Raw genomic sequence first — 13,785 nt, forward strand, 5'->3', positions numbered from 1 at the left:
CTCTCCCCCCAGGTCAGTTCTCTCTCCCCCTGGATAAGAGGCAGCTGTATGAGTCTGATATAAGAGTTCCTCTACTGATCCGAGGGCCCAACATCAAGCCTAACCAGACCACCGGGCTAGCGGTCCAGAACGTTGACCTGGGTCCTACCATCCTGGACATGGCTGGTTATAACGTCAACAAGACTACCATGGATGGCATGTCCTTCCTGCCTGTCCTGGTGAGAATCCATACAGCAACCACAACTATACTATCACACCAAGTACACAAAACCACAGTCTAGTACAACACAGTCTATTACAACACAGCCTAGTACAACACAGTCTATTACAACAGTCTATTACAACACAGTCTAGTACAACACAGTCTAGTACAACACAGTCTATTACAACACAGTCTAGTACAACACAGTCTAGTACAACACAGTCTAGTACAACACAGTCTAGTACAACACAGTCTAGTACAACGCAGTCTTAGACCACTGCGATCTCCCGAGTGGCACAGTGGTCTAAGGCACTGCATTGCAGTGCTAGCTGTGCCACTAGAGATCCTGGTTCGAATCCAGGCTCTGTCGTAGCTGGCCGCGACCGGGAGACCCATGGGGCGGCGCACAATTGGCCCAGCGTCGTCCAGGGTAGGGGAGGGAATGGCCGGCAGGGATGTTTGTAGAGCATGGCGTTTGCAACGCCAGGGTTGTGGGTTCGTTTCCCACGGGGGGCCAGTATGAAAAAAATTATAAAAATATATATAAAATGTATTCACTCACTAACTGTAAGTCGCTCTGGATAAGAGCGTCTGCTAAATGACTAAAATGTAAATGTAAATGTACAACACAGTCTAGTACAACACAGTCTAGTACAACACAGTCTAGTACACCACAGTCTAGTACACCACAGTCTAGTACACCACAGTCTAGTACACCACAGTCTAGTACACCACAGTCTAGTACAACACAGTCTAGTACACCACAGTCTAGTACACCACAGTCTAGTACACCACAGTCTAGTACAACACAGTCTAGTACACCACAGTCTAGTACAACACAGTCTAGTACAACACAGTCTAGTACACCACAGTCTAGTACACCACAGTCTAGTACAACACAGTCTAGTACAACACAGCCTAGTACAACACAGTCTAGTACAACACAGCCTAGTACACCACAGTCTAGTACAACACAGCCTAGTACACCACAGTCTAGTACACCACAGTCTAGTACAACACAGTCTAGTACAACACAGTCTAGTACAACACAGTCTAGTACAACACAGTCTAGTACACCACAGTCTAGTACACCACAGTCTATTACAACACAGTCTAGTACAACACAATCTAGTACAACACAGCCTAGTACACCACAGTCTATTACAACACAGCCTAGTACAACACAGTCTATTACAACACAGCCTAGTACAACACAGCCTAGTACAACACAGCCTAGTACACCACAGTCTATTACAACACAGCCTAGTACAACACAGCCTAGTACAACACAGTCTATTACAACACAGCCTAGTACAACACAGCCTAGTACAACACAGTCTATTACAACACAGCCTAGTACAACACAGCCTAGTACAACAGTCTATTACAACACAGCCTAGTACACCACAGTCTATTACAACACAGCCTAGTACAACACAGCCTAGTACAACACAGTCTATTACAACACAGTCTATTACAACACAGCCTAGTACACCACAGTCTAGTACAACACAGCCTAGTACAACACAGCCTAGTACACCACAGTCTATTACAACACAGCCTAGTACAACACAGCCTAGTACACCACAGTCTATTACAACACAGCCTAGTACAACACAGTCTATTACAACACAGCCTAGTACAACACAGCCTAGTACAACACAGCCTAGTACAACAGTCTAGTACAACAGTCTATTACAACACAGCCTAGTACAACACAGCCTAGTACAACACAGTCTAGTACAACACAGTCTAGTACAACAGTCTAGTACAACACAGTCTATTACAACACAGCCTAGTACAACACAGCCTAGTACAACACAGTCTATTACAACACAGCCTAGTACAACACAGTCTATTACAACACAGTCTAGTACAACACAGCCTAGTACAACACAGTCTAGTACAACACAGTCTATTACAACACAGTCTAGTACAACACAGCCTAGTACAACACAGTCTAGTACAACACAGTCTATTACAACAGTCTAGTACAACACAGCCTAGTACAACACAGTCTAGTACAACACAGTCTATTACAACACAGCCTAGTACAACACAGCCTAGTACAACACAGTCTAGTACAACACAGTCTAGTACAACACAGTCTAGTACAACACAGTCTATTACAACACAGTCTATTACAACACAGTCTATTACAACACAGTCTAGTACAACACAGTCTAGTACAACACAGCCTAGTACAACACAGTCTAGTACAACACAGTCTATTACAACACAGCCTAGTACAACACAGTCTATTACAACACAGTCTATTACAACACAGTCTAGTACAACACAGTCTATTACAACAGTCTAGTACAACACAGTCTATTACAACACAGTCTAGTACAACACAGTCTAGTACAACACAGTCTAGTACAACACAGTCTAGTACAACAGTCTAGTACAACACAGCCTAGTACAACACAGTCTAGTACACCACAGTCTAGTACACCACAGTCTAGTACAACACAGTCTAGTACAACACAGCCTAGTACAACAGTCTAGTACACCACAGTCTAGTACACCACAGTCTATTACAACACAGTCTAGTACAACACAGTCTAGTACAACAGTCTAGTACAACACAGCCTAGTACAACACAGTCTAGTACACCACAGTCTAGTACACCACAGTCTAGTACAACACAGTCTAGTACAACACAGCCTAGTACAACAGTCTAGTACACCACAGTCTAGTACACCACAGTCTATTACAACACAGTCTAGTACAACACAGTCTAGTACAACACAGTCTAGTACCACAGTCTAGTACAACACAGTCTATGACAACAGTCTATGACAACAGTCTAGTACAACACAGTCTATTACAACACAGTCTATTACAACACAGTCTATTACAACACAGTCTAGTACAACACAGTCTATTACAACACAGTCTAGTACAACACAGTCTATGACAACAGTCTATGACAACAGCCTAGTACAACACAGCCTAGTACAACACAGTCTAGTACAACACAGTCTAGTACAACACAGTCTAGTACAACAGTCTAGTACAACAGTCTATTACAACACAGTCTATTACAACACAGTCTATGACAACAGTCTATGACAACACAGTCTATGACAACACAGTCTATTACAACACAGTCTATTACAACACAGTCTAGTACAACACAGTCTAGTACAACACAGTCTAGTACAACACAGTCTAGTACAACACAGTCTAGTACAACAGTCTAGTACAACACGGTCTAGTACAACACGGTCTAGTACAACACAGTCTAGTACAACACAGTCTAGTACAACACAGTCTAGTACAACACGGTCTATTACAACAGTCTATGACAACACAGTCTATTACAACACAGTCTAGTACAACACAGTCTAGTACAACAGTCTAGTACAACACAGTCTAGTACAACACAGTCTAGTACAACAGTCTAGTACAACACAGTCTAGTACAACACAGTCTAGTACACCACAGTCTATTACAACACAGTCTATTACAACACAGTCTAGTACAACACAGCCTAGTACAACACAGTCTAGTACAACACAGTCTAGTACAACACAGTCTAGTACAACACAGTCTAGTACAACACAGTCTATTACAACACAGTCTATTACAACACAGTCTATTACAACACAGTCTATTACAACACAGTCTAGTACAACACAGTCTAGTACAACACAGTCTAGTACAACACAGTCTAGTACAACACAGTCTATTACAACACAGTCTAGTACAACACAGTCTAGTACAACACAGTCTAGTACAACAGTCTAGTACAACACAGTCTAGTACAACACAGTCTAGTACAACACAGTCTAGTACAACAGTCTAGTACAACACAGTCTAGTACAACACAGCCTAGTACAACACAGCCTAGTACAACAGTCTATTACAACACAGTCTATTACAACACAGTCTAGTACAACAGTCTATTACAACACAGTCTAGTACAACAGTCTAGTACAACACAGTCTATTACAACACAGTCTATGACAACAGTCTATGACAACAGCCTAGTACAACACAGCCTAGTACAACACAGCCTAGTACAACACAGCCTAGTACAACAGTCTAGTACAACACAGTCTAGTACAACACAGTCTAGTACAACACAGTCTAGTACAACACAGTCTAGTACAACACAGTCTAGTACAACACAGTCTAGTACAACACAGTATATTACAACACAGTCTATTACAACAGTCTATTACAACACAGTCTATTACAACAAGTCTAGTACAACACAGTCTATTACAACACAGTCTAGTACAACAGTCTATTACAACGTCTAGTACAACACAGTCTAGTACAACAGTCTAGTACAACAGTCTAGTACAACACAGTCTATTACAACACAGTCTATGACAACAGTCTATGACAACAGCCTAGTACAACACAGCCTAGTACAACACAGCCTAGTACAACAGTCTATTACAACACAGTCTAGTACAACAAGTCTAGTACAACACAGTCTATTACAACAAGTCTAGTACAACACAGTCTAGTACAACACAGTCTAGTACAACACAGTGTAGTACAACACAGTGTAGTACAACACAGTCTAGTACAACACAGTCTAGTACAACAGTCTATTACAACACAGTCTAGTACAACAGTCTAGTACAACACAGTCTAGTACAACACAGTCTATTACAACAGTCTATTACAACAGTCTATTACAACAGTATTACAACACAGTCTAGTACAACACAGCCTAGTACAACACAGTCTAGTACAACACAGTCTAGTACAACAGTCTGACACAACACAGTCTAGTACAACACAGTCTAGTACAACAAGTATAGTACAACAGTCTAGTACAACACAGTCTAGTACAACACAGTCTAGTACAACACAGTCTAGTACAACAGTCTATTACAACACAGTCTAGTACAACACAGTCTAGTACAACACAGTCTATGACAACACAGTCTATTACAACACAGTCTATTACAACACAGTCTAGTACAACACAGTCTAGTACAACACAGTCTAGTACAACAGTCTAGTACAACACAGTCTAGTACAACACAGTCTAGTACAACACAGTCTATTACAACAGTCTAGTACAACACAGTCTAGTACAACAGAGTCTATTACAACACAGTCTATTACAACACAGTCTATTACAACACAGTCTATTACAACACAGTCTATTACAACACAGTCTATTACAACACAGTCTATTACAACACAGTCTAGTACAACACAGTCTAGTACAACACAGTCTAGTACAACACAGCCTAGTACAACAGTCTATTACAACACAGCCTAGTACAACAGTCTAGTACAACACAGTCTAGTACAACACAGTCTAGTACAACACAGTCTATTACAACACAGCCTAGTACAACACAGTCTATTACAACAGTCTAGTACAACACAGTCTAGTACAACACAGTCTAGTACAACACAGTCTAGTACAACACAGTCTAGTACAACACAGTCTAGTACAACAGTCTAGTACAACAGTCTAGTACAACACAGTCTAGTACAACAGTCTAGTACAACACAGTCTAGTACAACACAGTCTATTACAACACAGTCTAGTACAACACAGTCTATTACAACACAGTCTAGTACAACACAGTCTAGTACAACACAGTCTATTACAACAGTCTAGTACAACACAGTCTATTACAACACAGTCTAGTACAACACAGTCTATTACAACACAGTCTATTACAACAGTCTAGTACAACACAGTCTAGTACAACACAGTCTAGTACAACACAGTCTAGTACAACACAGTCTAGTACAACAGTCTATTACAACAGTCTAGTACAACACAGTCTAGTACAACACAGCCTAGTACAACACAGCCTAGTACAACACAGTCTATTACAACACAGTCTATTACAACACAGTCTATTACAACACAGTCTAGTACAACACAGTCTATTACAACAGTCTAGTACAACACAGTCTAGTACAACACAGTCTAGACATGGTGGTAGTTGTGTGTTCTGTGAACAGTGTGTAACTGGTATTCATCTGAATCCTGTGTGTGTGTTCTGTGTGTGTCAGGGGGGATCAGTGAACAGCTCAACCTGGAGGACAGACTTCCTGGTGGAGTATGAAGGGGAGGGGTCTGATGTGGCTGATCCAGCTTGCCCCCTGCTGGGCCCGGGGGTCTCCGAGTGTTTCCCTGACTGTGTGTGTGAGGATTCCTTTAACAACACGTACGCCTGCGTTCGGACCGTCAGCCCCTTTACCAACCTCCAGTACTGCGAGTTTGATGACAACGAGGTAACAGAGGGAGAGAACTATCACCTTTAGTCACAATATGTTTGTGTTAGGGATGTGTATATGTCTCACCCATAGAAATAGAATGAAGTTCCTGCTGTACTGCTATGGGGACACTCAACATGGCCGCCAGTCCACCCATAGAAATAGAATGAAGTTCCTGCTGTACTGCTATGGGGACACTCAACATGGCCGCCAGTCCACCCATAGAAATAGAATGAAGTTCCTGCTGTACTGCTATGGGGACACTCAACATGGCCGCCAGTCCACCCATAGAAATAGAATGATGTTCCTGCTGTACTGCTATGGGGACACTCAACATGGCCGCCAGTCCACCCATAGAAATAGAATGAAGTTCCTGCTTTACTGCTATGGGGACACTCAACATGGCCGCCAGTCCACCCATAGAAATAGAATGAAGTTCCTGCTGTACTGCTATGGGGACACTCAACATGGCCGCCAGTCCACCCATAGAAATATAATGAAGTTCCTGCTTTACTGCTATGGGGACACTCAACATGGCCGCCAGTCCACCCATAGAAATAGAATGAAGTTCCTGCTGTACTGCTATGGGGACACTCAACATGGCCGCCAGTCCACCCATAGAAATAGAATGAAGTTCCTGCTTTACTGCTATGGGGACACTCAACATGGCCGCCAGTCCACCCATAGAAATAGAATGAAGTTCCTGCTGTACTGCTATGGGGACACTCAACATGGACGCCAGTCCACCCATAGAAATAGAATGAAGTTCCTGCTGTACTGCTATGGGGACACTCAACATGGACGCCAGTCCACCCATAGAAATAGAATGAAGTTCCTGCTTTACTGCTATGGGGACACTCAACATGGCCGCCAGTCCACCCATAGAAATAGAATGAAGTTCCTGCTGTACTGCTATGGGGACACTCAACATGGCCGCCAGTCCACCCATAGAAATAGAATGAAGTTCCTGCTTTACTGCTATGGGGACACTCAACATGGCCGCCAGTCCACCCATAGAAATAGAATGAAGTTCCTGCTGTACTGCTATGGGGACACTCAACATGGCCGCCAGTCCACCCATAGAAATAGAATGAAGTTCCTGCTTTACTGCTATGGGGACACTCAACATGGCCGCCAGTCCACCCATAGAAATAGAATGAAGTTCCTGCTGTACTGCTATGGGGACACTCAACATGGACGCCAGTCCACCCATAGAAATATAATGAAGTTCCTGCTTTACTGCTATGGGGACACTCAACATGGCCGCCAGTCCACCCATAGAAATAGAATGATGTTCCTGCTTTACTGCTATGGGGACACTCAACATGGCCGCCAGTCCACCCATAGAAATAGAATGAAGTTCCTGCTTTACTGCTATGGGGACACTCAACATGGCCGCCAGTCCACCCTACTAACTAACTCTCTCTCTCTCTCTGTCTGTCTGTCTGTCTGTCTGTCTGTCTGTCTGTCTGTCTGTCTGTCTGTCTGTCTGTCTGTCTGTCTGTCTGTCTGTGTCCCAGGTGTTTGTAGAGGTATATAACATGACAGCAGACCCCTACCAGCTCAGTAACCTGGCGAAGACCATTGACCAGGAGGTCCTGGAGAAGATGAACCACAGACTGATGATGCTGCAGTCCTGTTCTGGACCGTCCTGTAGGACCCCTGGAGTCTACGACACACGGTACGCACAGACACACCACCACCACGCACAGTACACAGACCAACGACACCACCACCACACCACCACCACCACGCACAGTACACAGACCAACGACACCACCACCACCACCACGCACAGTACACAGACCAACGACACCACCACCACCACCACGCACAGTACACAGACCAACCACCCAGCTCTAACCCTCTCCTCTCCTCAGACCACCCAGCTCTAACCCTCTCCTCTCCTCAGACCACCCAGCTCTAACCCTCTCCTCTCCTCAGACCACCCAGCTCTAACCCTCTCCTCTCTACAGACCACCCAGCTCTAACCCTCTCCTCTCCTCAGAACACCCAGCTCTAACCCTCTCCTCAGACCACCCAGCTCTAACCCTCTCCTCTCTACAGACCACCCAGCTCTAACCCTGTCCTCTCCTCTCCTCAGACCACCCAGCTCTAACCCTCTCCTCTCCTCAGACCACCCAGCTCTAACCCTCTCCTCTCTACAGACCACCCAGCTCTAACCCTCTCCTCTCTACAGACCACCCAGCTCTAACCCTCTCCTCTCCTCTTCTCTCTGCAGGTATAATTTTGATCCTCGTCTGATGTTCAGTAACAGGAGCCACCGGAGCAACAGGCTGAGACGGGGCCTGAAATAAGGAGATGAGAGAGAGAGAAAGGGAGGAGAGAGAGAGAGGAGGGCTGTCTGAGCCCATCCTGCTGTTACCTAGAGAGGGAGGAGAGAGAGAGAGAGGAGGGCTGTCTGAGCCCATCCTGCTGTTACCTAGTGGCTGAGACTTCAGCCCAGTTGGGGTCAGAGGGGGACCTGCTGTCCACTCCACACTACAGCACTTTTAACAGGGAGGCCTTTGTCTGTACACAACACACCCCGTCTACCCTGTGTGTGTGTGTGTGTGTGTGTGTGTGTGTGTGTGTGTGTGTACAGTAGCACCCAGTGATTCTGTTAATTTTAAGACATGGTTTGACTGATTTAATTTGACATGTTGTGTTCGCTAATTATGTGAGTAAAATAAATTACTACAAATCAGCTGTTTTTCCAAATCATTAACAAGTCGTGACCGGCTACAGCAGGACTAGAGATAATGGATTGGGTCATTCTGGAGTCACTTTTATTGTAAATAGTAATATAATGTTTCTAAACAGTTCTACATTAATGTGGATGCTACCATGGTTACGGTTAATCCAGAATGAAGCGTGAATAATTCCACATTTAATCATGTAGAACTGTTTAGAAACATTATATTCTTATTTACAATAAACGTGACTCCAAAATGACACTTTTATTTCCCGTTCATTTCACAAGATCATCTGAAACACAACCAAAACAAACAGCAAATGCATCCAACCAGTTTGTAGAGTCACAAGGTTAATGTAGTCATTGTGTTCTAGGAATATGGGACCAAATACTTACATTTGGACTACTTTAATACACACACAAGTGAATTTGTCCCAATACTTTTGGTACCCTAAAATGGGGGGGGGGGGGGGAACTATGTACAAAAAGTGCTGTAATTTCTGAACGGTTCACCCTCAAATTAAAGCTGACAGTCTGCACTTTAACCTCACAGTCATTGTATCAAGTGTTGGAGTGTACAGAGCCAAAACAAACAGAAATGTGTCACTGTCTCAATCCTTTTGGAGATCACTGTATGTACTGTTGTGGCGTCATTTGGACATATTTACAGACCTTACAGTTCTGAGACATGTATCTGTAGTGGTACGGCCGGAAACAGTGGAGCGGTCAGGGAGACGGAGGGCCTTTTAAACTAACTGAATATGTTATGATGATGTGCTGCCGTGGCTGTAAGGTCAGAGATTTGCAACCAGCATCAACTTTGTGTGTTTGGAATTCCCAGATAGTTTCTTGTTGACTATAACTCCTGATCTTTTCAGCAACATCTTTATTGCTAGCTAGCTACAGGGTGCATTTAGCTATTTTACAGAAATAAACGTCAATCACATACTAACCTGTCAATCACATACTAACCTGTCAATCACATACTAACCTGTCAATCACACGGCTAACCTGTCAATCACACGGCTAACCTGTCAATCACACGGCTAACCTGTCAATCACACGGCTAACCTGTCAATCACACGGCTAACCTGTCACTCACACAGCTAACCTGTCACTCACACAGCTAACCTGTCAATCACATGGCTAACCTGTCAATCACAGCTAACCTGTCAATCACACAGCTAACCTGTCAATCACATACTAACCTGTCAATCACACGGCTAACCTGTCAATCACACGGCTAACCTGTCAATCACACGGCTAACCTGTCAATCACACGGCTAACCTGTCAATCACACAGCTAACCTGTCACTCACACAGCTAACCTGTCACTCACACGGCTAACCTGTCAATCACACGGCTAACCTGTCAATCACAGCTAACCTGTCAATCACACAGCTAACCTGTCAATCACATACTAACCTGTCAATCACACGGCTAACCTGTCAATCACACGGCTAACCTGTCAATCACACGGCTAACCTGTCAATCACACGGCTAACCTGTCAATCACACGGCTAACCTGTCAATCACACAGCTAACCTGTCAATCACAGCTAACCTGTCAATCACACGGCTAACCTGTCAATCACACGGCTAACCTGTCAATCACGGCTAACCTGTCAATCACACGGCTAACCTGTCAATCACACAGCTAACCTGTCAATCACACGGCTAACCTGTCAATCACACAGCTAACCTGTCAATCACATACTAACCTGTCAATCACACGGCTAACCTGTCAATCACACGGCTAACCTGTCAATCACACGGCTAACCTGTCAATCACACGGCTAACCTGTCAATCACACAGCTAACCTGTCAATCACACGGCTAACCTGTCAATCACACAGCTAACCTGTCAATCACACGGCTAACCTGTCAATCACAGCTAACCTGTCAATCACACAGCTAACCTGTCAATCACATAAATCCAACCATCTCAGTATCCATTGTCCCTAACCCTCTGTCTCAGCTCACTGATGCACTTTCCAATCTGTCCAAACGGTTCCATGGTTTTGCACATTTTTTCCCCCCGATTTAGTAGTTTTTGTTATACAATTGTTATACATTTCTGGCTTGCGTTGCTTGTCCAATAAACTAAAGGTATTCTGAAATCACTGCCTGGTTCGTGGCATTTTTTTTTCAGTGTGTTTAAAATGTACTGTTGGAAAACCGAGATCTTACCACAGTCATAGTTAAACATGTACAGTGAGGGAAATAAGTATTTGATCCCCTGCTGATTTTGTACGTTTGCCCACTGACAAAGAAATGATCAGTCTATAATTTTAATGGTAGGTTTATTTGAACAGTGAGAGACAGACTAACAACAACAAAATCCAGAATAACGCATGTCAAAAATGTTATAAATTGATTTGCATTTTAATGAGGGAAATAAGTATTTGACCCCCTCTCAATCAGAAAGATTTCTGGCTCCCAGGTGTCTTTTATACAGGTAACGAGCTGAGATTAGGAGCACACTCTTAAAGGGAGTGCTCCTAATCTCAGTTTGTTACCTGTGTAAAAGACACCTGTCCACAGAAGCAATCAATCAATCAGATTCCAAACTCTCCACCATGGCCAAGACCAAAGAGCTCTCCAAGGATGTCAGGGACACGATTGTAGACCTACACAAGGCTGGAATGGATTACAAGACCATCACCAAGCAGCTTGGTGAGAAGGTGACAACAGTTGGTGCGATTATTCGCAAATGGAAGAAACCCAAAAGAACTGTCAATCTCCCTCGGCCTGGGGCTCCATGCAAGATCTCACCTCATGGAGTTGCAATGACCATGAGAACGGTGAGGAATCAGCCCAGAACTACACGGGAGGATCTTGTCAATGATCTCAAGGCAGCTGGGACCATAGTCACCAAGAAAACAATTGGTAACACACTACGCCGTAAAGGACTGAAATCCTGCAGCGCCCGCAAGGTCCCCCTGCTCAAGAAAGCACATATACAGGCCCGTCTGAAGTTTGCCAATGAACATCTGAATGATTCAGAGGAGAACTGGGTGAAAGTGTTGTGGTCAGATGAGACCAAAATCTAGCTATTTGGCATCAACTCAACTCGCCGTGTTTGGAGGAGGATGAATGCTGCCTATGACCCCAAGAACACCATCCCCACCGTCAAACATGGAGGTGGAAACATTATGCTTTGGGGGTGTTTTTCTGCTAAGGGGACAGGACAACTTCACCGCATCAAAGGGACGATGGATGGGGCCATGTACCGTCAAATCTTGGGTGAGAACCTCCTTCCCTCAGCCAGGGCATTGACCATGGGTCGTGGATGGGTATTCCAGCATGACAATGACCCAAAACACACGGCCAAGGCAACAAAGGAGTGGCTCAAGAAGAAGCACATTAAGGTCCTGGAGTGGCCTAGCCAGTCTCCAGACCTTAATCCCATAGAAAATCTGTGGAGGGAGCTGAAGGTTCGAGTTGCCAAATGTCAGCCTCGAAACCTTAATGACTTGGAGAAGATCTCAAATCAATGTGCGGGGGCACCGGCTAGTTGAGGTAGTTGAAGTAATATGTACATGTGGGTAGAGTTAAAGTGACTATGCATAAATAATTAACAGAGTAGCAGCAGCGTAAAAAGATGGGGTGGGGGGGCAGTGCAAATAGTCTGGGTAGCCATGATTAGCTGTGCAGGAGTCTTATGGCTTGGGGGTAGAAGCTGTTGAGAAGTCTTTTGGACCTAGACTTGGCACTCCGGTACCGCTTGCCGTGCGGTAGCAGAGAGAACAGTCTATGACTAGGGTGGCTGGAGTCTTTGACAATTTTGAGGGCCTTCCTCTGACACCGCCTGGTATAGAGGTCCTGGCTGGCAGGAAGCTTGGCCCCAGTGATGTACTGGGCCGTACGCACTACCCTCTGTAGTGCCTTGCGGTCGGAGGCCAAGCAGTTGCCATACCAGGCGGTGATGCAACCAGTCAGGATGCTCTCGATGGTGCAGCTGTATAATTTTTTGAGGATCTGAGGACCCATGCCAAATCTTTTCAGTCTCCTGAGGGGGAATAGCCTTTGTCGTGCCCTCTTCACGACTGTCTTGGTGTGTTTGGACCATGATAGTTAGTTGGTGATGTGGACACCAAGGAACTTGAAGCTCTCAACCTGTTCCACTACAGCCCCGTCGATGAGAATGGGGGCGTGCTCAGTCCTCTTTTTTTTTCCTGTAGTCCACAATCATCTCCTTTGTCTTGGTCACGTTGAGGGAGAGGTTGTTATCCTGGCACCACACGGCCAGGTCTCTGACCTCCTCCCTATAGGCTGTCTCATCGTTGTCGGTGATCAGGCCTACCACTGTTGTGTCGTCGGCAAACTTAATGATGGTGTTGGAGTCGTGCCTGGCCATGCAGTCATGGGTGAACAGGGAGTACAGGAGGGGACTGAGCACGCACCCCTGAGGGGCCCCCGTGTTGAGGATCAGCGTGGCAGATGTGTTGTTACCTACCCTTACCTCCAGGATCCAGTTGCAGAGGGAGGTGTTTAGTCCCAGGATCCTTAGCTTAGTGATGAGCTTTGAGGGCACTATGGTGTTGAATGCTGAGCTGTAAATGAATAGCATTCTCACGTATGTGTTCCTCTTGTCCAGGTGGGAAAGGGCAGTGTGGAGTGCAATAGAGATTGCATCATCTGTGGATCTGTTGGGGCGGTATGCAAATTGGAGT

General features: G+C 44.9%; 1 protein-coding gene across 1 annotated transcript in view; it reads left to right on the forward strand.

Annotated features, from left to right (window-relative positions):
* LOC311115921 (N-acetylglucosamine-6-sulfatase-like) overlaps positions 1 to 11,232 on the forward strand; it is a 67,585-nt gene extending 56,353 nt beyond the window's left edge. Inside the window, exons 9-12 of the mRNA XM_084191045.1 lie at positions 13 to 218; positions 6,212 to 6,433; positions 7,936 to 8,096; positions 8,658 to 11,232. Coding sequence (XP_084047171.1) covers positions 13 to 218; positions 6,212 to 6,433; positions 7,936 to 8,096; positions 8,658 to 8,733 — 665 coding nt within the window. The 3' untranslated portion in view covers positions 8,734 to 11,232. The remainder of the gene's footprint in view (positions 1 to 12; positions 219 to 6,211; positions 6,434 to 7,935; positions 8,097 to 8,657) is intronic.
* Positions 11,233 to 13,785: the final 2,553 nt, after the last annotated feature.

Source organism: Coregonus lavaretus (genome assembly GCF_964263955.1).
Source record: "Coregonus lavaretus genome assembly, contig: HAP1_SCAFFOLD_1259, whole genome shotgun sequence".
NCBI lineage: Eukaryota > Metazoa > Chordata > Actinopteri > Salmoniformes > Salmonidae > Coregonus > Coregonus lavaretus.